Source organism: Heliangelus exortis, chromosome 9 (assembly GCF_036169615.1).
Source record: "Heliangelus exortis chromosome 9, bHelExo1.hap1, whole genome shotgun sequence".
NCBI lineage: Eukaryota > Metazoa > Chordata > Aves > Apodiformes > Trochilidae > Heliangelus > Heliangelus exortis.
In genome coordinates, this window is record NC_092430.1 from 24,496,393 (window position 1) to 24,520,500 (window position 24,108).

Below are 24,108 nucleotides of genomic sequence, written 5' to 3' on the forward strand. Positions count from 1 at the left end.
GGGTTTAATGACCCAGTTTCAGGTGGTCCCAGTTACTGGGCAGCCTGGGCCAGGGTTTAATGACCCAGTTTCAGGGGGTCCCAGTTACTGGGCAGCCTGGGCCAGGGTTTAATGACCCAGTTTCAGGGGGTCCCAGTTACTGGGCAGCCTGGGCCAGGGTTTAATGACCCAGTTTCAGGTGGTCCCAGTTACTGGGCAGCCTGGGCCAGGGTTTAATGACCCAGTTTCAGGTGGTCCCAGTTACTGGGCAGCCTGGGCCAGGGTTTAATGACCCAGTTTCAGGTGGTCCCAGTTACTGGGCAGCCTGGGCCAGGGTTTAATGACCCAGTTTCAGGTGATCCCAGTTACTGGGCAGCCTGGGCCAGGGTTTAATGACCCAGTTTCAGGGGGTCCCAGTTACTGGGCAGCCTGGGCCAGGGTTTAATGACCCAGTTTCAGGTGGTCCCAGTTACTGGGCAGCCTGGGCCAGGGTTTAATGACCCAGTTTCAGGTGGTCCCAGTTACTGGGCAGCCTGGGCCAGGGTTTAATGACCCAGTTTCAGGTGGTCCCAGTTACTGGGCAGCCTGGGCCAGGGTTTAATGACCCAGTTTCAGGGGGTCCCAGTTACTGGGCAGCCTGGGCCAGGGTTTAGTGACCCAGTTCAGGTGGTCCCAGTTACTGGGCAGCCTGGGCCAGGGTTTAATGACCCAGTTTCAGGGGGTCCCAGTTACTGGGCAGCCTGGGCCAGGGTTTAGTGACCCAGTTCAGGTGGTCCCAGTTAACTGGGCAGCCTGGGCCAGGGTTTAATGACCCAGTTTCAGGGGGTCCCAGTTACTGGGCAGCCTGGGCCAGGGTTTAATGACCCAGTTTCAGGTGGTCCCAGTTTTTGGGCAGCCTGGGCCAGGGTTTAATGACCCAGTTTCAGGTGGTCCCAGTTACTGGGCAGCCTGGGCCAGGGTTTAGTGACCCAGTTTCAGGGGGTCCCAGTTACTGGGCAGCCTGGGCCAGGGTTTAATGACCCAGTTTCAGGGGGTCCCAGTTACTGGGCAGCCTGGGCCAGGGTTTAATGACCCAGTTTCAGGGGGTCCCAGTTACTGGGCAGCCTGGGCCAGGGTTTAATGACCCAGTTTCAGGTGGTCCCAGTTACTGGGCAGCCTGGGCCAGGGTTTAATGACCCAGTTTCAGGGGGTCCCAGTTACTGGGCAGCCTGGGCCAGGGTTTAATGACCCAGTTTCAGGGGGTCCCAGTTACTGGGCAGCCTGGGCCAGGGTTTAATGACCCAGTTTCAGGTGGTCCCAGTTACTGGGCAGCCCATCCTAATCACTAAACCCCCCAGGCAGGGGGAGGGGGGAGCAGCTTTCTGCTGAAAACTTTCTTCTCTTCCCATCTGTCTGCAGACACTTTAATTTTATTAAATTAGATATTTCCCCCCCTCCCAGTTTTGTCAGCACCAGCCTGGATTTTCCAGAGTGCCCAATGCAGATTTTTTTCCATGGAGGATTTTTTTTTTTTTCTAGGGAGAAATCCAAGAGCCCCCCCCCCCTTGATAAAAAAATAAAAGGGAAAAAAACCCAAAAAACCTTCTGGCTGTTTTCCTGGGTGGGGGGAGACAAGCAGGGACTCATCCTGCAGTGATGCAGCAGCTCCTGGGTTCAGGGCAAGAGGAGGGATGAGGATGGTGAGGATTTTGGGGGGGGATGTGGAGGTGTTGGTTGTATCTGAGGGATGTGAGAGGTCTGAAAGTTGGGATAAAAATGTGGGAAATGTGCCAAGGCTTTGCTGTGGGGAGAAGAAAAAAAAAATGAATTGTGGGGGTTTAACTTAAATATTTTTAACTGAGGTAAAATATGAAGGTCAAGCTGCCAAAAAAAAAAAAAAAAAAAACAACCAAAAAAACCAAACTAAGCCACGAGTGTGAGATGGATTTGTCAGATGTTGGGGTGTTCGGGGCTGGAGGGTTTGTGTGTCTGGAGAGGAGCTGGAATGGGAAACCCGGTGTCGGGAAGGGAATAAAATGCAGTTGGAGCTTTCTGCTTCCCAGGAGCGGGTTGGGAACGGCCCGGAGCGATGCAGGAGGAGATCCCAGGAATTTCCAGCGAGATTTTGGTGTCTTTGGGATGTGATTAATCCTCCCCCCTCTTGATTTAACGGCAGCCCCCGCAAGGAAACAGTAAGTTAATTTTTTTGCTTCATTTTTAGGAGGAGAACTTTTCCTCCCCCTTCCCAAGGAGCGGGGATCGCGGAGCATCCCGGACCCGAGGAGCTGTTGCCATCTGCAGGCGGCTCCTGATCCCTGCCAGAAGGAATGGGAGGCAGGGATGGGAGACTGGGATGGGAGACTGGGATGGGAGGCAGGGATGGGATTCAGGGATGGGATTCAGGGGCGGGAGACTGGGATGGGAAGGGAAGGGCTGGGATGGGAGTCAGGGGTGGGAATCAGGGATGGGAGGCAGGGATGGGAGACTGGGATGGCAGACTGGGATGGGAGACTGGGATGGGAGGCAGGGATGGGAGGCAGGGATGGGAGACTGGGATGGGAGACTGGGATAGGAGACGGGGATGAGAGACTGGGATGGGAGGCAGGGATGGGAGACTGGGATAGGAGACGGGGATGGGAGACTGGGATGGGATTCAGGGATGGGAGACTGGGATGGGAGGCAGGGATGGGAGACTGGGATGGGAGGCAGGGATGGGAGGCAGGGATGGGAGACTGGGATGGGAGACTGGGATGGGAGACTGGGATGGGAGACTGGGATGGGAGACTGGGATGGGAGGCAGGGATGGGATTCAGGGGCAGGAGACTGGGATGGGAAGGGAAGGGCTGAGATGGGAGTCAGGGATGGGAGTCAGGGGTGGGAATCAGGGATGGGAGACTGGGATGGGAGGCGGGGATGGGAGTTAGGGGTGGGAATCAGGGATGGGATTCAGGGCTGAGAGGCAGGGGTGGGATTCTGGGCTGGGATTCAGGGCTGGGATTCAGGGGTGGGAGTCAAGGGTGGGATTCAGGGGTGGAAGGCAGGGATGTGATTCAGGGATGAGAGTCAGGGATGGGAGTCGGGGATGGGAGTCAGGGGTGGGAGTCAGGGGTGGGAGTCAGGGATGAGAGTCAGGGATGGTATTCAGGGATGGGAGTCAGGGTTGGGATTCAGGGGTGGGAGCCAGGGATGTGATTCAGGGATGAGAGTCAGGGATGGGATTCAGGGATGGGATTCACCTCTGGATGTTGCTGGGCCTTGGGGACAATCCCACCAGCCCCAGGACCTCCTGCCCGAACCACCCCTCAGGAAGCCCTCTCCTCTTAGGGACTTGGAAATGAGGTTGGAAAAACCTTTCAGACCATCAGATCCAACCTGACAACTCTTTCCAGGAAGGAATTTTTTCCCAACCTTCAACCTAGGGGCTCACCTGGGCAACTTGAGGCCCTTTCCTCTTGTCCCTCTGGGGGACACTGGGCTGGCAGAGCTGCCACAGGGAATGGCACCACCCAGAAGATGGGTCCAAGGGGTCCAAACCATCAACTTCCCCCTCCCCATGGGATGGGGAATTCACCTGCCTGCTGCTAAAGCCACCTGAAAATCCCTCTCTGGGGTTTATCCCTCTCTGGGGTCTATCCCTCTCCTTCAGAGATGTTTCTGCCCTTGGGTGACAAAATTCAAGCCTTGCTCCACCACTTCTCCAGTTTAAACTGGTGGAGGGTGGCTGGTGCAAAACTGGACCAGTATCTGCTGGGAGGTGGATCAGGACCTTGAGGGAAAAGACTAAATCTGAGTCTAATTTTTTTTTTTTTTGGACCAAGTGATAAAGTGATTCTGCCCCTGTGCTCAGCCCTGGGGAGGCCACAGCTTGAGTCCTGTGTCCAGTTCTGGGCCCCTCAGCTCAGGAAGGAGATTGAGGTGCTGGAGCAGGTCCAAAGGAGGCAACTGGGCTGGGGAAGGGACTGGAGCACAGATCCTCTGAGGAGAGGCTGAGGGAGCTGGGGGTGTTGAGGCTGGAGAAGAGGAGGCTCAGGGGAGACCTCATCACTCTCTCCAACTCCCTGAAAGGAGGTTGGAGCCAGGGGGGGGTTGGGCTCTTTTCCCAGGCAACTCTCAGCAAGACAAGAGGGCACAAGAGGGCTCAAGTTGTGCCAGGGGAGGTTTAGGTTGGCCATGAGAAAGAATTTCTTTCTGGAGAGGGTGATCAGGCATTGGAATGGGCTGCCCAGGGAAGGGGTGGATTCTCCATCCCTGGAGCTATTTCAAAAGAGCCTGGATGTGGCACTCAGTGCCATGGGCTGGGAACCACGGGGGGAGTGGAGCAAGGGTTGGACTTGATGAGCTCTGAGCTCCCTTCCAACCCAGCCAGTTCTGTGATTCTGTGATTCTATGAAAGCTGTTGACTCTGCAAACAGAATGCCCTGGGGCTGGGTCAGCCTGGGGATTTTCTGTAACCACTCTCAGGATGTTTATTGCACAGGGGTATTTTTATATTGCAGTGTGAGGTTGGCTGGGAAAAAAAAAAACACAACAAAAAACCAGGGAAAAAGAATCTCAGGACCTTTAGGTCAGGGGTGGGGCTGGGACAGACAAAACCACCAGCCCAAGCACTGTGTCACACCCCCAACCTTTGCTTCATATTTCTCTTTACCTTTGTTTTATTTTTTCCTTATTTACTCTCCCCAGTGCCCTGTTGTGAATCCTCACTTTCACTTTCAAGCTCCTGTTGTTGTTCCATGGTTTTTTTTACCTTGTATTTCTTTTTTTCCTTTCCTTTCCTTTCCTTTCCTTTCCTTTCCTTTCCTTTCCTTTCCTTTCCTTTCCTTTCCTTTCCTTTCCTTTCCTTTCCTTTCCTTTCCTTTCCTTTCCTTTCCTTTCCTTTCCTTTCCTTCCCTTCCCTTCCCTTCCCTCCCCTTCCCTTTCTTTATTTTCTTTCCTTTCCTCTTTTTTCTTTTGTTCTTTTCTTTTCTCTTTTCTTTTTTTTCTTTCTTTTCTCTTTTCTTTTCTTTTCTTTTCTTTTCTTTTCTTTTCTTTTCTTTTCTTTTCTTTTCTTTTCTTTTCTTTTCTTTTCTTTTCTTTTCTTTTCTTTTCTTTTCTTTTCTTTCCTTTTCTTTCCTTTTCTTTTCTTTCCTTTTCTTTCCTTTTCTTTCCTTTTCTTTCCTTTTCTTTCCTTTTCTTTTCTTTTTTCTTTTTTCTTTCCTCTTTTCTCTTCTCTTCTTCTTTCTTTTCTATTTTTTTATTTTCTTTTCTTTTTTCTTTCCTATTTTTTCTTTTCTATTTTTTCCTTTTCTTTTTTCTTTTTTCTTTTTTCCTTTTTCTTTTTTCCTTTTTCTTTTTTCCTTTTTCTTTTTTCCTTTTTCTTTTTTCCTTTTTCTTTTTTCCTTTTTCTTTTTTCCTTTTCCTTTTTTCCTTTTTCTTTTTTCCTTTTTCCTTTCCTTTCCTTTTCACCTTCATTTTTTTCCTTCCTCCTTCAATTTTCCCCAGCCAGTCCTGATACAAGGTGTCATCCAAAGGGCCCCTTTAGATCACTTTTCCACCCTCTCCCATTAACAGATTTTTTTTTTCCCATTTAATCACCTTTCAATCCCAGTTTTCCCAACACCTTGTTGCAGCCCGAGCCCCATGGCTCATTGCTGCCAGCTCTGTGCATTTTTTTTCCTGGGGAGGTGGATTTTTCTGGAATTGTTTGGCAGCTGGGGCTGTGCTGGGTGAACAGCAGCACCCAAGAGCCACCTCCAGCTGGGTCATAGCAGGAGGTGGGTGCCAAAGGCTCCAGAAGCACCTGGAGCAGCAGTTAGAGGCTTTGTTTACAGAACTTATCTATTTTTATTTTTTTTTCCTGGTGCCAGGGCAGGCAAAAGGAGCCTCTGGACCCTGCCTGTTCCCAGGAGATGCTTTGGGGTTGGCACAAGGGGAGGAGGAGGAGGATGCTGGGCTCAGGGTGTGCAAAGCTCTGCAAGAGTTTTTCTTGGCTGGAAGTCTGGAAATCCACAGGGCAGCTCTGGGCAAGCTCTGCCAGGGACCTTTCCCTGCCCTGGAGAAGCTTCTATTTCTTTTTTTTTAATTATATTTTTTTTTTAAATTTTTAAAAAAATGACTCCCATAAGACACTAACCCTGGAGAAGCTTCTATTTCCTTTTATGTAATTTTTTTTTAATTTATTTTTTTAAAAATTACTCCCATAAGACACTAACCCTGGAGAAGCTTCTATTTCCTTTTATTTTTTTTTTTTTAATTTTTAAAAAATTACTCCCATAAGACACTAATCCTAGAGAAGATTTTATTTCCTTTTATTTATTTATTTTTTAATTTTTTAAAAATCACTCCCATAAGACAGTAGCTGGGAAACCCTTTTTTTTCTTTTTTCTTTTTTTTTTTTTTCTTTTTTCTTTTTTCTTTTTCTTTTTTCTTTTTTTTTCTTTTTTTCTCTTTTTTCTTTTTCTTTTTTTTTTCTTTTTTTTTCTTCTCTTTTTTTCTTTTTTATTCCTTTTTTCTTTTTCTTTTTTATTCCTTTTTCTTCTTTTTTCTTTTTCTTTCTTTTTTTTCTTTTTTATTCCTTTTTTCTTTTTTTTTATTCCTTTTTCTTTTTTTTCTTTTTCTTTCTTTTTTTTCTTTTTTATTCCTTTTTCTTTTTTTCTTTTTCTTTCTTTTTTTTCTTTTTTATTCCTTTTTTTCTTTTTCTTTTTTATTCCTTTTTCTTTTTTCTTTTTTTTCTTCTTTCTTTTTTTTCTTTTTTTTCTTTTTTTCTTTTTTTTTTCCTGTGTTGTTTTATTTTGTTTAGTGCACATAACAACATCTACCTATAGGCAGTGCCTGTTTAAGGTGTATGTGCTACCCCTCTACTCTACTCTACTCTACTCTACTCTACTCTACTCTACTCTACTCTACTCTACTCTACTCTACTCTACTCTACTCTACTCAGCAGTTATGTCCAGTATGGGGGGAAGAAAAAAATATTAATGCAAGTATCCCACATATATCTGTATCTGGACTGAGCAAGCCTGCTTCACTGTGATGAACACACAGGGGTGTATCTATGGAGTAAACCCCTAGTAGGGGTTAGCAGTGCCTCAGGCACATGCAGCTGGTGTGTACACACACGTATCTATGGAGTAAACCCCTAGTAGGGGGTTAGCAGTGCCTCAGGCACATGTAGCTGGTGTGTACACACACGTATCTATGGAGTAAACCCCTAGTAGGGGGTTAGCAGTGTCCCCACCACCCAGAGACCCCCAGGGGACATATCGCGGCTATCGCTCTATCGCCGACCTCCGGAGGTGAGCAAGGGGCCCCGCTTGGTTCTACCCCGAGCTTGGTGGGGGTGGAACGGGCAGCAGGGGCGGGAGCTCCATCGGAACCTCCCCCTCCCGTGTTTCCCCCCCTTCTTTCGGGGCGGAGGTTCCCGCCGGCTCACGCCGATCCCGCCGCGATGTCGGGCCGCGGGCAGGAGCCCGACAGGTGAGCGGGGCTGGGGGGCACTGGGGGTACCCCCTGACCCCCCTCCGCCTCCCGGGGCCCTCCCCAGCATCCCCGGGGCCTGGCGGGCGTCCCCCGGCCACTCCCACCCCTATAATCCCTTTCCCTGCATCCTCCCCGCCGTCCCTCTCGGTGCCCCCCCAACCCCTCTCGGTGCCCCCCCAGCCCCTCTCGGTGCCCACCTGCCCCCCCAGCATCCTCCCCATCCCCCCCGCATCCTCCCAGCTCTGTCCCCCTCGCCCCCCGCATTCTTCCAGCCTCGTCCCCATCCCCCCTCCTCATCCCCCAGCATCCTCCTGTCTCCTCCATCCCCCCCCTATTCCCACCTCCCCCCCTTCCAATCGCCATTACCCCTCATCCCTGGCCCCTAACGAAGGATCCCAACCCCACCCCCCCGATCCCTCCCCAGCAGCACCCGCAGCGCTTTGGGGGCGGGGGACTGGGTTTGCACCTGCAGCAGGGGCTTTCCCCCGCTCCCTAAACCCCGGCCAGGGCTCTGCTCCGCATCTTCCCCGACGCCAAACAAAAGCCGAGGCCGAGCCAGCAGCTTTCCCGCCCTGACGGCCCCCCCGCTCCGCCCCGGGGCTCCGCTTCGGCCCCGTTCCGCTCCCGCTCCGCCTCCTTCCGCGGCTCCGCTCCGCGCATTCCCCCCGCGCGTTCCCCCCGGCGGCTCCGCTCCGCTCCCGCTCCGCTACCCCGCTTCCTCCCGGCCCCGCTCCGCGCCTTCCCGCTCCGCTTCCCTCCGCGGCTCCGCTCCGCGCCTTCCCGCTCCGCTCCCCCCGGCAGCTCCTCTCCGCTCTGCTCCCGCTCCGCTTCCCCCCCCTCGGCCCCGCTCCGCTCCCACTCCGCTTCCCCCCCCTCCCTGGCCCCGCTCCGCTTCCCCCCCTCCCTGGATCCGCTCCCGCTCCGCTTTCCCCCCTCCCGGGCTCCGCTCCGCTCCCGCTCCGCTTCCTCCCCCCCAGGATCCGCTCCCGCTCCGCTTCCCCCCGCGGCTCCGCTCCCCGCAGCCCCCCGGTGTTGTTGGTTCCCCGAGGGGGCACCTGACAGCTCTTTAGAACCGAACCTTCTTTCTCTCTTTCCCCCTTCCCCACCCCTCCCCGCCCCGCTTTGGTTTTTGGGGGTTGGAAAACAAGATCGCACCCCCCCAGCTCTGTTTTTTGGGGGATCGGGGCTCCCCTTTGTGATTAATCGTGGGCAGTAATTCCTTACACCGAAAAGGGTTTGAATTTTTTTTCCTCCCTGTTTTTCTCCTCCACAGCGTGTTGGGTTGTTTTTTTTTTTTAATTTTTTTTTAATTTAGGAGGAGGGAAATGCAGCTGCGAGGAGCCAAGCCTGCTGCAGGCAAACCCTATTTAGCAAGCCAGCACTTGGTTGCACAAACGGTGCTTGGCTCAGGCACTGTCTCGGGGGTATAGCCAGGCAGCTTCATCCAAATCTTTTTTTATTTATTTATTTATTTTTTTTAAGATACAGTTTGGCAGCTCAAACCCCGTTGTGTAACTCGTGCCCAGGGTGAAACCCTCACCCAACTCCTGCCTGCCCTTAGCCAGCAAATTCTTACTGCCTGGGGGTGTCCCCCACCTTCCCAGACTTCACCCAGGTCCCCCTATTTATTTATTTTATTTTTTTTTAGCATCTCTTCACCCTGGCCGTGTGCTGGGAGCTTTATTTTCTCAGCCACTTCCATCACCACTTTTTTATTGTTGATTTCTATGTTTGAGCCAGCCTGGCATGGCAGCAGCTCTGGCTCCTGGGGTGATATCCCCACATTCCCAGGGCACAGAGGGCCTGGGATATTTTTCCTGGTGCCACCAAAGTGATGGAGAGCTGGATGTCACCTGCTGGTTTGTGGTGACTGGTGAGTCCCTTCCTTGGCAGCACCTTTTGTGGTGGTTTTTTTGTTTTGTTTTTTCTTTTTGTCCTTTTTTTGTTCGGTTTGGCTGCAGGGAGATGTTTCTGGAGCTCCCCAGGAAGCTTTCAAGCCCTGATCTTTATCTCTTAACTGATAAAACCAGCCCATTTCCCTTTTTTAATGGAGGCTGAAGGTTGGTTTGGATTTGCCAGGGGCCACAACTGGGTGATGGGCTCAGTTGGAGTCATCTGAGCCCCTGTGTTTATCTGCCACTCTTTATCTGCCACTCCATGGGTTGGATCACCACCAAACCCAGTGAGTGTCTGGCACACAAACCCCAGAGCCAAGGAATCCCTGGCACGTGGAGGGTGAACACCAGGGCTGTCAAAAATCATATTTTTAACCCTCAGCTTCCCCCCTTAAGTTACCTGGGGACCTCCCAAAGGCAGGGGGTGATGGCAGCGGGGTGCAGGGTGGTGGGTGCAGCCCTGCAGGGGTGGGGGCACAGGGAAAGGCTGCTGGATCCACTCATGGAATTCTCCTTTTGTCTTCCAGCAGAGCAGAGTCCCTTTCTTCAGATGAAAAAGGTATGGCCATGGGGGGGGAGGGGGTTTGTTAAGAGAAATGCCCATCCTTCAGCATGGAAATGACCATTTTATGACTGCTGGGCACCCAGAGGACAAATCTGTTGGGTTGGGTGTCAGGAATAAACTCTGTGCCATGAGGGTGGTGGGACAGTGGCAGAGGTTGCCCTGGGAGGTGGTTGAGGCCTCATCCCTGGAGATGTTCAAGGTGAGGTTTGAGGATGCTCTGAGCACCCTGATCTGGGTGAGGGTGTCCCTGAGACTGCAGGAGGGTTGGACTGGATGGCCCTGAGAGGTCCCTTCCAACCCAAATTATTCTGTGATTCCAGAAAGCTGGGAGAGGTTTTTTTTACAAGGGCAGGGAGTGGTAGGACAAGGGGGGATGGTTTCCAAAGTGATTTCACTGATTGTACAAAACTGAGTGGCTGTCACACCTGGGGGATGTGCTGCCATCCAGCATGACCTGGAAAAGCTGGAAAGCTGGGCAGGGAGGAACCTAATGAGGTTCAAAAAGGGCACATGGAAAGCAGCCCAGAGGAGGAGGATCTTGGACTCCTGGTAGGCAATAAATTAACCCCGAGCTCCCCTTGTGTCCTTGGGGCCAAATCCAGGAGTGTCCTGGCTGCAATCCTGTGTAATGTGCTCCTGATTTACCCTGGACTAGGTGATCTCCAGAGGTCCCATCCAGCTCCACTGATTCTGAGAAAAAGGGGGAGATTGAGATGACATCTTGGGAAGAAATCCTTTGGGGTGAGGGTGCTGAGCCCCTGGTTTCCCAGAAAAGCTGTGGCTGCCCCATCCCTGGCAGTGTTGAAGGATGGATTGGATGGGGCTTGGAGCAACCTGGGCTGTGGGAGGGGTCCCTGCCCATGGCAGGGGTGGCACTGGGGGGGATTTAAGGTCCCTTCCATCCCAACCCAGTCTGGGATCCTGTAACACCTTAGTGTAATTTATATGCGTTTTGATTTTTTTTTTTTTTTTAATACTGGTTTTGAAGTTTCATATCCTTTTGCTGTTTATTCCCTTCTTCTGCCCTAATCATCCAAAACCCTCAAGAGAAGCATTAAATCTCTCTCACCTTCCTCTTGCAGAGGTGACAGCCAGCAGCACAGGGGAAGAGGGCTCAGCTGAGGGGCACCCAGCAGGTGAGCACACAGGAGGATGAGGACTGGGGTGAGCTGGGTGGCCTTGCACCCCCCCACCTCCCCCCACCAGGACAAAACCAGGGTGCAGGCACTGCTGCAACTCCTCAGGTCACTTGCTGTGCTTCTCTTAACCTGGGGTTGTCAGAAAAATTTACTAAAGCCACGGGTGGCTCATCCCCTGGGTCACCTCACTGGTGGGACACACCAGCTCCCAGTGGTGCTTCTCCCACCTTACTTGTGTGTCCTGGGAAATTATGATTTAACTGGGATGGCTGAAGCTCCAGAAGAATCACAGGCTGTGTAAAACATTAAATTGAACATCACAACCTCCCCTTCAGAAGGGGCTGGGTGACCCTGGAGTCCTGTCTGATACTGGGGTTTGGTGCTCCCCGGTGCCTCTGGGCTGGGTAGAGTTGGGGTAATGGTTGGACTCGATGATTTTAAAGCTTTTTTTTGCCCCAGTATTTTTTTTCTGCTGTTATATTATTCAGCTAGATGTATTTAAACTTCTGGCTGCATCCTTCTACTGCCTTTATTTCATTTTCCCTGTGGCTAATGGGGTGTCATTTTGTTAAGGAGAGGACGGGTCCGAAAACAGCTCCAGCAGTAGCTCAGAAGAGGATTCGGGTGAGCACAGCCTCTCTTTTTATATATTTCCACCCTTTTGGAGACACATTTTGGTTTAAGCCAGCTGCTTTTCATGGGAATAGCCTCGGGGTTGCTGTGTAAGACTCGGATTCTGAAAAGCAAGAGGATGTTTTTGTGGGCAGCTGATTTTCTGGAGGAAAGAACAGAGGAAGGAGCAGCTCCTGTTGCTGCAGCCCCACAGACACAATCCCCACAGATGCTTTTATACCACAGCAGTTGTCCGAGTACTGAGGGGCTGTAAATCTGCTCCAAAACTGGCAGCAAGAGTGGCAAAACAGGATGGACAGGAAAAGAATCAAAGGAAGCCTTTGGTGCTGCTGAAAAGCCCGCGGGATTGTGCTGACGTGGGTTCCCCCCCCCTCACACCCCCCCCAGCAGTTTATTGGGGTTTTAGGCAAGATTGAGAGAGTCTTGAGTGAAATAATTAGGAAGTTTTTTCTCAGCAGATTCGGAGGAGTTGGATGGCAGAAGGTCGGGTGAGTATTGGTTTGGTTTTTCCCTCCTCTGAGCCTAGCAGGGAGAGGGGGAGGATGCTCAGGGGTGGGAGTGCTGGGAATGTCCCTGAGGGCTGGCCCAGCCATCTCCTCTGTGTCCATCAGGAAAACAACTTGCTGGAGAGCTTATGAAGGATATTTGGGGGGGTTGGTGTCCTGAGGTGACTTTGGGACAGTCCCCTGCCTGCAGAGAGAAGGGTGTTGGTGGCGTTGGGTGGCACAGTGCCCAGGCCACTTTATTCTGTTGGCCAACAGGTCCTTGGCACAACACCCCCTGCCAAATCCACCTTTAGGGCTGAAAGTTTGTCAGCTCTGCTTGCTTTCTGCTGTGCTGAGGGTTAGCAAGGAGGATTCAGGCACTTTTAGGTCACTTTAGGAACAAATAAGCTGCCCTGGCCTGGTTACCTGCTCCCTGGGAAGTGCTTCCACACCAGGTGGTAAAAACTTTGGATGTGGCACAAGGAGACTCATCCTGGGGATGAAAATTTATTTGGTTTTTTTTTTTTCCACCCCTGCAAAACGTTTTCCCTGATTTAGGGGCCAGTGATGAGCTTTTGGCTAGTGGTTTATCCTGATCTTTGGCTTCATCCCCACGCCGTGTGAAGCGTGTGCACTCTGGGATGTCAGTGAATGTACAAGGACTTGTGAATACTCTCCCTGGGGTTTTATGCACCTGAGCAAATTATTTTAGTGGGTTGTCCATGCTGAATAAGGGAGCAGAAACCCACAGGACTGAGTTATTTGCTGCAAGCTTCTTTTTTGTAGGTGAGGAAGAGGAGGAGAAGGAATCACTGCCATGCTGCAATGAATCAGGTAATAAAAGATCTCTTGGGGATGGTTTGTTTGTTTTGTTTTTTTTTTCCTGAATGTTTAATTACTTTGCTTTTAATGAGCTGATCTTCCTGGTTTCTCACTAGGAGTGAACAGCCTGCCACCTTGTGAGCACTGCAGAAATGAAAATGTATGTAAAAAAAAAATAGAAAAATAACCCAACCAACCCCACAACCCCTGTATTTAGTATAAAATAATCTGCAAGTTGTGATTCTTCTCTCTCATCACCTTTTAGAAATATATGTTTGTAAAATTTTATTGTAGGACCAGAAGGAGCTAGTGACCCCCAGGAGATTTGCTGGAGGACAACATGTGTATGGTTTTATTTTGTTTTTTTTTTTTAATATAATGGGCATACATTTATATTGTTCTCATCAAGATATTTCTCTCTTCAGTTTAAGTGGGGAAAAAAAGACTGATTTCCTGCACAAATAGGCTTGGAATTATAATGGATGCTCTGAAATCCTTAAAAATAAACAATTTGGAGCAGCTGCCTGAATGTCCTGGTCCAAGAAAGCTCTTAGGACAGCTTCCTCTGCCTGCAATAATTAACACTGGGCACATTTTTTATTTTTCCATGCTTTTTTTTTTAGCCTGGCCACACATGGAGGGTCTTGCCCTGTTTGCAGGACTGCTCATCCTCCCCTTTTGTCTTCCCTCTCATGTCTGGTGGTGTTGGGGATGCTGCTGGGGGGAGCTGGGCTGAGCCCTGGGTCTGGGCAGAGCTGCTTTGCTGGCATGGAAGGAAATGTTATGCAAAAATGCTCATCACAGTTTATTCTGCACGGGCTGGCCAGGTCCTCCCAGCTGGTTTTTAACACCCCAGTGACAGTTAAAAATTATTAAAATGATTGTGCCTTCTGTACTCTGCAGATAAAGTGCCCTGGGGGAAGGGAGGTGCTTTGCTACCCCTTGCCAGCCACCTTTTTTCTGGTATGAGGAAACTCAACTGTTAGTTTAGAAGAAACTTCTTGGCTGGCAGGATTATTCAGCACTCAACCAAGGGGTTGGTTTGAATCCCCATCCCTGGAGGTGCTGGAAAGCTGTGTGGATGTGATGCTGGTGGCCACGGGTTGGCTCTGGGCTGGGTCGAGTTGGGTTAATGCTTGGATTCAGATTATTTTAAAGCTTTTTTTTTCCCAACCAGGAGCCTTCTGTGATCATCCAAACTAACATGGTGGCTCTTGCCCTGCAGGGTGCAGCTGGAGGCTGAGGGGATGTATCAGTGCAGCCTCACAGGCTTGATTTTTGAGGTGACTGGGGCTGTGAAAATCACCTATTCCCTCTTATCCTGGAGCAAATACGCCGGGCTGGTGGAAAAGCCATGGATTGTGGGGGGCCCCCTCTTTGACCTGCGTTGTGATTCCATCTCCTCCCTCACCTCCATCCACTTCCCCCACTCCCTCTGCCTGGGAGGTGAGTCCTGGCCACCAGCCTGGTGGCCCTTGGGGGGCTCTGGGTTGCCCCCTCCAAGCTGTGACGAGGTCCCCGTTGTCCCCACAGGTCAAGAAGGTGGCATGGCCTTCAAGGTGTTTCACCTCAAAGGGGAGAAGGTGGCCATGGAACCCTCTGTGGAGTACTCAGCCTCCCACGTCAAGTGGCTGGTGAGCTCCTTGTCACCCGTGGGACCTCTGATCCAGGGCTTGGAGCCCCTCTGCCACCACGGTGCTGTCATCCTCTACAAAGCTGTTGATGAACATCCCTCCCTGTCCTTTCGGGTCTACGTGGCCACAAACAATGACTCCTTAATCAAGGTAGTGGGGGGGATGTCCTGGAGAAGTCTCAGCTGGGTGGGTGGGGATGGGGATGGGAGAGAGGGAAGGGATCTTCATCCCAGCAGGGTGGGTGGGGATGGGGAGAGGGAAGGGATCTTCATCCCAGCAGGGTTGGTGGGGATGGGAGAGAGGGAAGGGATCTTCATCCCAGCAGGGTGGGTGGGGATGGGGGAGAGGGAGGGGATCTTCATCCCAGCAGGATGGGTGGGGATGGGGAGAGGGAAGGGATGTTCAAGCAGGGTTGGTGGGGATGGGGATGAAAAGATCTTCATCCCAGCAGGGTGGGTGGGGATGGGGATGAAGAGATGTTCATCTCCCACCCTGGGGTTTGCACATAAAGCTCTGGGGAAATGTTTATATCAAAATGGTAACTGGAGGGGAAGGGGATTCTCCCCCTCTGCTCCACTCTGGTGGGACCCCCCCCCTCCTGCAGTCCTGAGGTCCCCAACACAAAAAGGATGGGGAGGTGTTGTATGGGTCCAGAAGAGGCCGTGGAGCTGCTGGGAGGGCTGGGGAAGCTCTGGAGCCAGGCTGGGAATTGGGGGTGTTCAGCCTGGAGAGGAGAAGGATGGAATGGGGAGACCTTGGAGCAGCTTCCAGTGCCTGAAGGGGCTCCAGGAAAGCTGGGGAGGGACTCTGGATAAAAGCATGGAGGGATGGGATGAAGGGGAATGGCTTTGAACTGGGAGAGAGGAGATGGAGATGAGATTTTTAGGAAGAAATCGTTTGGGGTGAGGGTGCTGAGCCCCTGGCCCAGGTTTCCCAGGGAAGCTGTGGCTGCCCCATCCCTGGAAACATTCCAGGCCAGGTTGGATGGGGCTTGGAGCATCCTGGGATGTGGGAGGTGTCCCTGCCCGTGGCAGGGGTTAGGACTAGATGGTTTTCCAGGTCCCTTCCAGCCCAAACTCCTCTGAGCTCCTATGATTCTGTGTTTCCATATAATGGGACTTCCCTACAGAGAAGGGCTGCCGCATTAGGATATAATTTTTAAGGAGCTCACTCACAAGCTACCATAGGAAAAATAAAAAAAACCTGAAAAACCCTATTACCCTCCAAAATCCACAGTCCTCAGGACATGTTCCTGGAAGAGCTTCTTGTCCTCTCCCCCATTCCCCACTCCAATATGTAGGGAAACCCTTGGAAACACAGCAACAAAACCCTGGCCTTTTTTTGGGGTTGCAGTCCCTTTAGTGCACAGCTTCCCAAAAAGTTTGTCCCAGGAACAGGTCGTGGTTATTTCAGGGAGCTGGGGCCTGAGAACAGCCCCAGGAGCCACTGTCAGCAGAGATGTGAAATGTTAACTCCTTTCCTGAGCTGAATAACCTTTCGATCATCTTTTTAAATTTTAGGATATCATAAGAGATGTAAAACAGTCAAATAAGAAATTAATTAAAATTGACAAGCCCCCTGCATGCCAGAAATTACTGCAGGAAGGAAAGAGATATAGATTAGTTTGTGAGCCAGAAGCTGAAGTGACTCCTGAGGTAAGTCCCTTTCACAAACTTCATCTCATGTATCACAGCTGGGTCAGAAAAGAAGTTTCTCCTGTGAATTCCTGCAGTTTGAGGGCATTTTTTTTTTCACCTTCATTTGCCATCCCTGCAGCAAGCAGCTGCCTCCTGCAGCCCTCAACTTTTGGGATGAAATCCTGCCCCGAAAGTCAAGAGGCAGAAACCCTTGGGGTGATGGAGTTGGGCTCAGATCTGTGCCCAGGAATTTTTGGTGTGGGTAAAAGTTTGGTTTTTAACCTCTTTGCGTTGTGTAGGAAATGGAATTTGTGGATGGCTCCTTCCTGAAATTAAAAAATTACATTGAAGTCTACCTGGAGAAACCTGAGGACTTCACCATGTCCTTGGTTGAGCTGGACTCTGATGAGACTGTGTGGAAAGCAAAGCTGAGAGAGAGTGAGTTGTGTGTCCCCAGCTCCTGTCCTGCTGGGAAAAAGGGGCAGGAGCTGGGGAATAAATCATTCAGCAAGAAATAATTCAACAACTGGGGAGGGGTGGGGATGGAGGAGCTGGAAAAAGACAGAGGAAAGATCTGGGAGGTCACACAGGGGGTGGTGGGGATGGGGGTGGGGAAGGATGCTCTACTTGTGTGTGGAGGTGTTCCAGGAATTAGAAAGCTATATATAATTATGAAGCATATTATTTTAATAATAATTATTATAATATTATAATTGTATCATAACTATTCTAACTATTCTAACTATTCTATAACTATTCTATAACTACTCTAACTATTCTAACTACTATAACTACTATAACTATTATAACTATTCTATTACAACTATTTTATTATTACAACTATTTTATTATTACAACTATTTTATTATTACAACTATTTTATTATAACAACTGTTTTATTATAACAACTGTTTTATTATAACAACTGTTTTATTATAACAACTATTTTATTATAACAACTATTTTATTATAACAACTATTTTATTATAACTATTTTGTTATAACTATTTTGTTATAACTATTTTGTTATAACTATTTTGTTATAACTATTTTATTATAACTATTATACTATTTTACTATACTATTTTTATACTATTTTATTATACTATTTTTATACTATTTTTATACTATTTTTATACTATTTTTATACCATTTTTATACCATTTTTATACCATTTTTATACCATTTTTATACCATTTTTATACCATTTTTATACTATTTTATTATAACTATTATAACTATTATAACTATTATAACTATTATAACTATTATAACTATTATAACTATTATAACTATTATAACTATTATAACTATTATAACTATTATAACTATTTTATTATAACTATAACTATTTTATTATAACTATAACTATTTTATTATAACTATTATAACTATTTTATTATACCTATTATAACTATTTTATTGTAACTATTATAACTATTTTATTCTGACTATTTTATTCTGACTATTTTATTCTGACTATTTTATTCTGACTTTTATTATAACTATTCTATAACTATTCCATTCTAATTATTCTATTATAACTATTCTATTATTCTATCATATTACTACACATGATTACATATGATATGATTACATATTACATAACAATAAGACCATATATATATAAAAATTCTCTATATCCTCTAGGAATAATTACATACATAACATTATAGCTGCTGGGCTGCAGCACATTTAATAAAAGAGGAAAAAAACCCCTCTGATGCTGCAAAACCAGAGCTCAGGAGGTTGCTTGGTGCCTGGGGGCTGCTGCAGGCAGAGCCGTGGCAATTCCTACCCTGCCTTTTCCTTTTTCCAGGGGATTGGATCCGTTATGAGCAGAACAAAAATGAGCAGAAAAGGAGCACGGGCAGTAAGTCAGCTGGGGGAGCAGGATGGGGGGGTCTGGGGGGGTCCTTTTCCTGCTCCTGGAGCTCAGGGGTGGGGAAGCAGAGCCAGAATCTCAGCATCTCAGCATCATCTCCCTCCCTCCCTTCCCAGGTGTCAAAAAAAGGAAACCAAGCTCTGGCATTTTGGAAGAAGGTGTTCTCTGCAGCAAAAAACAAAAGACCAACAGTTCTGCAGGTGGTATTTAAACATATTTTTTTAAATTTAAATTTTAAGAATAATTAATATTTAAATAAATTTAAATTTTTAAATTTTAAGAATAATTAATATTTAAATAAATTTAAATTTTTAAATTTTAACAATAATTAAAATTTAAATAAATTAAAATTTTTAAATTTAAATTTTAATAATTATTAATATTTAAATAAATTTAAATTTTTAAATTTAAATTTTAATAATAATTTTAAAATTAAAAATATTTTTTATTTTGGGGTGGTTTTTTTATTTTTTTTGTGTGTTTCTTGGTTTTGTTTTTTGTTTTTTTTTTTTTTTTTCCTGTTTTATCCCATGGGTTGAAACTTGAGGTCATTTTAAAAAAGAATTCCACACCTCTGAGCATCCCCTCTTGCTAAGGGCAGGATTCATGCTTAACTTTTGTATATTTAAATGCATTGCTTGTCATTCCTTGGGTGAAAATTAGGGAAAAGACCAACAAAAGACCAACAATTCTGCAGGTGGTATTTAAAAATATTTGTTTAAAATTTAAATTTTAATAATAATTAATATTTAAATAAATTTAAATTTTTAAATTTAAATTTTAATAATAATTTTAAAATTTAAAATATTTTTTATTTTGGGGTGGGGGTTTTATTTTTGATTTTTATTTTTTGTGTGTTTCTCGTTTTTTTTTTTGTTTTTTTTTTTTCCTGTTTTATCCCATGGATTGAACCTTGAGGTCATTTTAAAAAAGAATTCCACGCCTCTGAGCATCCCCTCTTGCTAAGGGCAGGATTCATGCTTAACTTTTGTATATTTAAATGCATTGCTTGTCATTCCTTGGGTGAAAAATAGGGAAAAGACCAACAAAAGACCAACAATTCTGCAGGTGGTGTTTAAAAATAAATTTTCAAAATTTAAATTTTAAGAATAATTAATATTTAAATAAATTTAAATTTTTAAATTTAAATTTTAATAATAATTTTAAAGTTAAAAATATTTTTTATTTTGGGGTGGATTTTTTTTTTTTTTTTGTGTGTTTCTTGGTTTGTTTTTTTTTTTTTTGCCTGTTTTATCCCATGGATTGAACCTTGAGGTCATTTTAAAAAAGAATTCCATCCCCTCTTGCTAAGGGCAGGATTCATGCTTAACTTTTGTATATTTAAATGCATTGTTTGTCATTCCTTGGGTGAAAAATAGGGAAAAACAGGTGGGATGTTGGCTCTGTAAGGATCAGCTAAAAGGGGGTTGTCTCCTAAACCAGTAGTGGCTGGTTTGAAAGAGATTTCTTTCTTTTGGTTTTTTTGGGTTGTCTCCTGATGGAGAAAAGCTGAGTTTTTCTGAAAAAAAAATATTAAAAATATTATAAAGTATTATAAAAATATTATAAAGTGTTATAAAAACAATATTATAATATTATACATTTATATTATAAATATTATAAGTTTATATTATATAATATTATAAATTTATATTATATAATATTATAAATTTATAATATTATAAAGTATTATAAAAAATTATAATGTCTTCTAAACCTGGGCAGTAGTGGCTGGCTTGAAAGAGATTTTTTCTTTTCTTTTTTTTTGGGCTATCTCCCTCCTGATGCAGAAAAGCTGAGTTTTTCTGAAAAAAATTTATATAAATAATATTATAAAGTATTCTAAAAATATTATAAAGTATTCTAAAATATTATAAAGTATTCTAACAATATTATAATGTATTCTAAAAATACTATAAAGTATTCTAAAAATATTATAAAGTATTCTAAAGTATTCTAAAAATCTTATAAAGTATTATAAAGTATTCTAAAAATATTAAAGTATTATAAAGTATTCTAAAAATACTATAAAGTATTCTAAAAATCTTATAAAGTATTCTAAAGTATTCTAAAAATCTTATAAAGTATTCTAAAGTATTCTAAAAATCTTAAAGTATTATAAAGTATTCTAAAACTATTATAAAGTATTCTAAAGTATTCTAAAAATATAAAGTATTCTAAAACTATTATAATGTATTATAAAATTATTATAATGTATTATAAAAATAATATAATATTATAAATTTATATTATAATATTATAAATGTATATTATACAATATTATAAATTTATAATATTATAAAGTATTATAAAAAAACCTAATCAGCTCCTGTTTAGGGGATGCTCAGACCTGCTTGGTGCCCACCCAGAAACTCCGCATTAACTGGGGAAAAAACATTAATTGAGTAAATAATGAAAAAAAAAAAATCGAAGACTCAAACTAAGCAGCAAAAGTGGCCGTGTGGGTTTTTATTTCTGTGTCCCTGGAGGCAGAGCTGTGAAACCTGAGTTGGGTTCTGTGCCTTTCCAGGTGGGTTGGGAGCCAAGAACTTGACTGACCAGCAGCTGATGGTGATTGCAAAGCTCTTTGGAAGGCAGTGGAGGGAAATTGCCATCGAGTGCCTGCAGCTGGAGATGAAGGACATCGAGCAGATCCAGGCAGCAGAGGAAGATGTCAACATCCAGAAATTCCTGGTGCTCAGCAAGTGGAGGGAGAGGGAGCAAAGCAATGGGACAGCAGCAGCTCTGCACAGCAGCCTCCAGCAAGCAGCCCCCTACGAGATCCTGCAGACCCTGCTAGGTATTTCATCAGTGTTTTGTTCACTAAATCAAGGATAAAAAATGATATCGTGAGTTTCAGGTGGCTTTTGGAAGGATCACAGAATGGGCTGGGTTGGAAGGGAGCTCAGAGCTCATCAAGTCCAACCCTTGCTCCACTCCCCCCGTGGTTCCCAGCCCATGGCACTGAGTGCCACATCCAGGCTCTTTGGAAATAGCTCCAGGGATGGAGAATCCACCCCTTCCCTGGGCAGCCCATTCCAATGCCTGATCACCCTCTCCAGAAAGAAATTCTTTCTCATGCCCAACCTAAACCTCCCCTGGCACAACTTGAGCCCTCTTGTGCCCTCTTGTCTTGCTGAGAGTTGCCTGGGAAAAGAGCCCAACCCCCCCCTGGCTCCAACCTCCTTTCAGGGAGTTGGAGAGAGTGATGAGGTCTCCTCTGAGCCTCCTCTTCTCCAGCCTCAACACCCCCAGCTCCCTCAGCCTCTCCTCAGAGGATCTGTGCTCCAGTCCCTTCCCCAGCCCAGTTGCCTCCTTTGGACCTGCTCCAGCACCTCAATCTCCTTCCTGAGCTGAGGGGCCCAGAACTGGACACAGAATTCCCATCCCGGGGGTTGTGTTCCTACCTTGGTGTTAAAATTCTCTCCCTTCTGATGTTGGCAGTGTCTGTCTGTCCTGGGGCATTTTTTTTTTGTGCTGCCCTTCAGAAACAGAGCTAAAATAAATAATATTTTGGCAGTGCCTGTGCTGAGAGCTGTCAGCATGAAGCCATCAGGGGTCCATCCCTAGAGGAATTCCTGGTTTTCTCAGGAGGTCCAAAGGAGACCCCACAGAACCCCAGGTTGGGTGGATCTCCTCTGGTCCAACTTTTTTTGGCAAAAGCACAGCCTGGCCAAGATGAACCCCTCTCTCCCAACTTCTCCAGCTGAATCCAGATGTTTATAAATTATCCAGAAGGGTGAATTTCCACCTTCCCCCCAGGGATGCCTTTTCTGGGATGTTTTTCCTACCCACGGGGCACCCCCTGATTTCTGGAGGACTCCAGCTCACCTTGAGCAAAGCAGAGTTGTCCAGTGGGCTGAGAACTCAGCCAGCCAAGGGAAACCTTCCCCAAAATATTTATTTTTTTTCTCCAACAAGCAACACTTGGCTCTTTCTTTTATTCTCCCTAAAAGCAACCTGGTTACCCAAGGCTCGGGAGCTGCTGTGGAATCCTCTGCTCCTCCCAAATCAGTCCATGCTGCTCCTCTGCAGGCTTTAACACTTTTTATTAGTTAATTTATTATTATTAGACATTATTATTAGACAATTTTTCAATAATCTGCAGAGCTCCTATCACCTCTTTGTGTCTGTGTGTGTTCCTCTTCCCAGATTTCTCAGCTCGATGCTGACGGAGCTGTGGGTACAAGGAGGGAACCTCCCCAGGGACCTCTCCAGGATTTGGGAAGGAGGATGCAAGGCATCATCTCTCAGCAGGAAGTTTGGGCAAGGATCTCGAGCAAGAAATGTGAATGAAATTTGGTGCAGAGGAGACTTTTCATCCTCACCTGGTGGGGATCTTCTGGGGAATCACTGCCGGGAATGCCGAGCTTCCCCTATGGGAAAACCCAACACTGCCCCAATGGCTTTGTCTCGTTTGAGCCAGTCCTAAAAGACTTCAACTCTGGGAAAAAACACTTGAGCTTGTTCAGGTATCAAAATCGGTGTCTGGGAATGGGTTTAGTTGCATCAGGGAAAAAGAAGGAGAAAAGTTACTCAGCAACTTTTGTCCCTCCCCTCCCCCAAAATCCCGAACTGTGGAAATCATGAGGTACGTGGGATTTCTTCATGGATGCCCCAAATCAGGGAAGAATAATCCTACACTTGCAGATGAATTCCTTTGTGTAATCACTGTATATATCCCTAATTACTGTATATATCCATAATTACTGTATATACTCCTGCACACTCAGCCCTGGTGAAGCTGTTTTCTAAACACCCAGAGGCTGCTTTCACAGGAGCACCACTACTAACTCCAGGCAGCTTTGACTTTTCCCTAGGAATTTCTCCTTCCCTCTTTTCTGTACAGTCTGTCTCAGAGATTTTTTTATGAAAAATCTCTTACGAGATTTTTTTTTTCTACATTTTTTGGTTGATTTTTTTTTTTTTTTTTGGTATTATAAACTTTTTATACTTTTTTCACGTGCTCGATTTTAACTGGAATTCGAATTGGGTGCTTAAGGGAAAAGGAAAGAAGGCAAAAAAAGAAGGCAAAAAAAATGGTGTTGTTACCCTGTCAGTGACACGTGTGCTGCAGGGATGGAAAAAATCTGGAAATAATGTGATTTGCAGAAGAGATGTCTGAGATTGCCTTGCTTAAAGAGAAGGGATTCCTTTGAGCATCTTCCTCTGCGTGTGTTTATGAGAGAAAAAACCATACTTTTTTAAAAAAAATAAGGATTAAAAAGGAAACATTTAAGCTACTTATGGTTTTGAATGGTTTTTTTAAATTTAATTTTAGCTGCTGGATGAGCTGTTGTGCTGTAATTTGTCTTTCCAACCCTTGGTGCTCTGTTGCTGTCATGTTGGTGCTCAGGACTTTGTGGGGGGGAAGGTTGGGGAAAGGTTGTGGGAAGCTGGTGTCAGGAGCCCCATCCTCAAGGAAAACTCCTTGGTTCTTCTCTCTGGGACAAGTGGGGAGAAATTTCCCTAAATGGGAACCTTTATACCCAATAAAACCTAAGCAGCCTCATCCAAGCCACCTTGGTTCTTCTCTCTGGGACAAGTGGGGAGAAATTTCCCTAAATGGGAACCTTTATACCCAAGAAAACCCAAGCAGCCTCATCCAAGCCACCTTGGTTCTTCTCTCTGGGACAAATGGGGAGAAATTTCCCTAAATGGGAACCTTTATACCCAATAAAACCCAAGCAGCCTCATCCAAGCCCCCTTGGTTCTTCTCTCTGGGACAAGTGGGGAGAAATTTCCCTAAATGGGAACCTTTATACCCAATAAAACCCAAGCAGCCTCATCCAAGCCACCCTCCTGGTCTTCAACCTGCCCAGAAATCCAGAGAAATCCACACAATTTCACCACTGATATCAGTGGGGCCAGGATTTCAGTCCCAAAAAAGCTGGAAAATCACTGGGAATGAGGATGGAAGCCAGAGGTTTGCTTTGAGGGCTCAACCTGGAGAGAAAACCCACAAGGAACTTGTCTGATGGAAGCAGAGAGGTGGAA

General features: G+C 46.2%; 1 protein-coding gene across 2 annotated transcripts; it reads left to right on the forward strand.

Moving 5' to 3' along the window:
• The first annotated feature begins 7,335 nt into the window (after positions 1-7,335).
• Positions 7,336-23,354, forward strand: CARD8 (caspase recruitment domain family member 8). 2 transcript variants are annotated; one of them, XM_071752792.1, is made up of 16 exons: positions 7,336-7,413; positions 9,839-9,870; positions 10,959-11,012; positions 11,589-11,639; positions 12,104-12,136; positions 12,920-12,967; positions 13,072-13,115; positions 13,250-13,299; positions 14,181-14,401; positions 14,489-14,739; positions 16,110-16,244; positions 16,526-16,664; positions 18,046-18,099; positions 18,228-18,311; positions 20,642-20,911; positions 22,264-23,354. In XM_071752792.1, exons 1-16 carry the CDS (start codon positions 7,385-7,387, stop codon positions 22,281-22,283), a joined length of 1,515 nt encoding a protein of 504 aa, XP_071608893.1. In that variant the 5' UTR covers positions 7,336-7,384; the 3' UTR covers positions 22,284-23,354. The 2 variants fall into 2 exon arrangements, with proteins under 2 accessions (XP_071608893.1, XP_071608894.1); XM_071752793.1 differs by having other exon boundaries at positions 12,107-12,136.
• Positions 23,355-24,108: the final 754 nt, after the last annotated feature.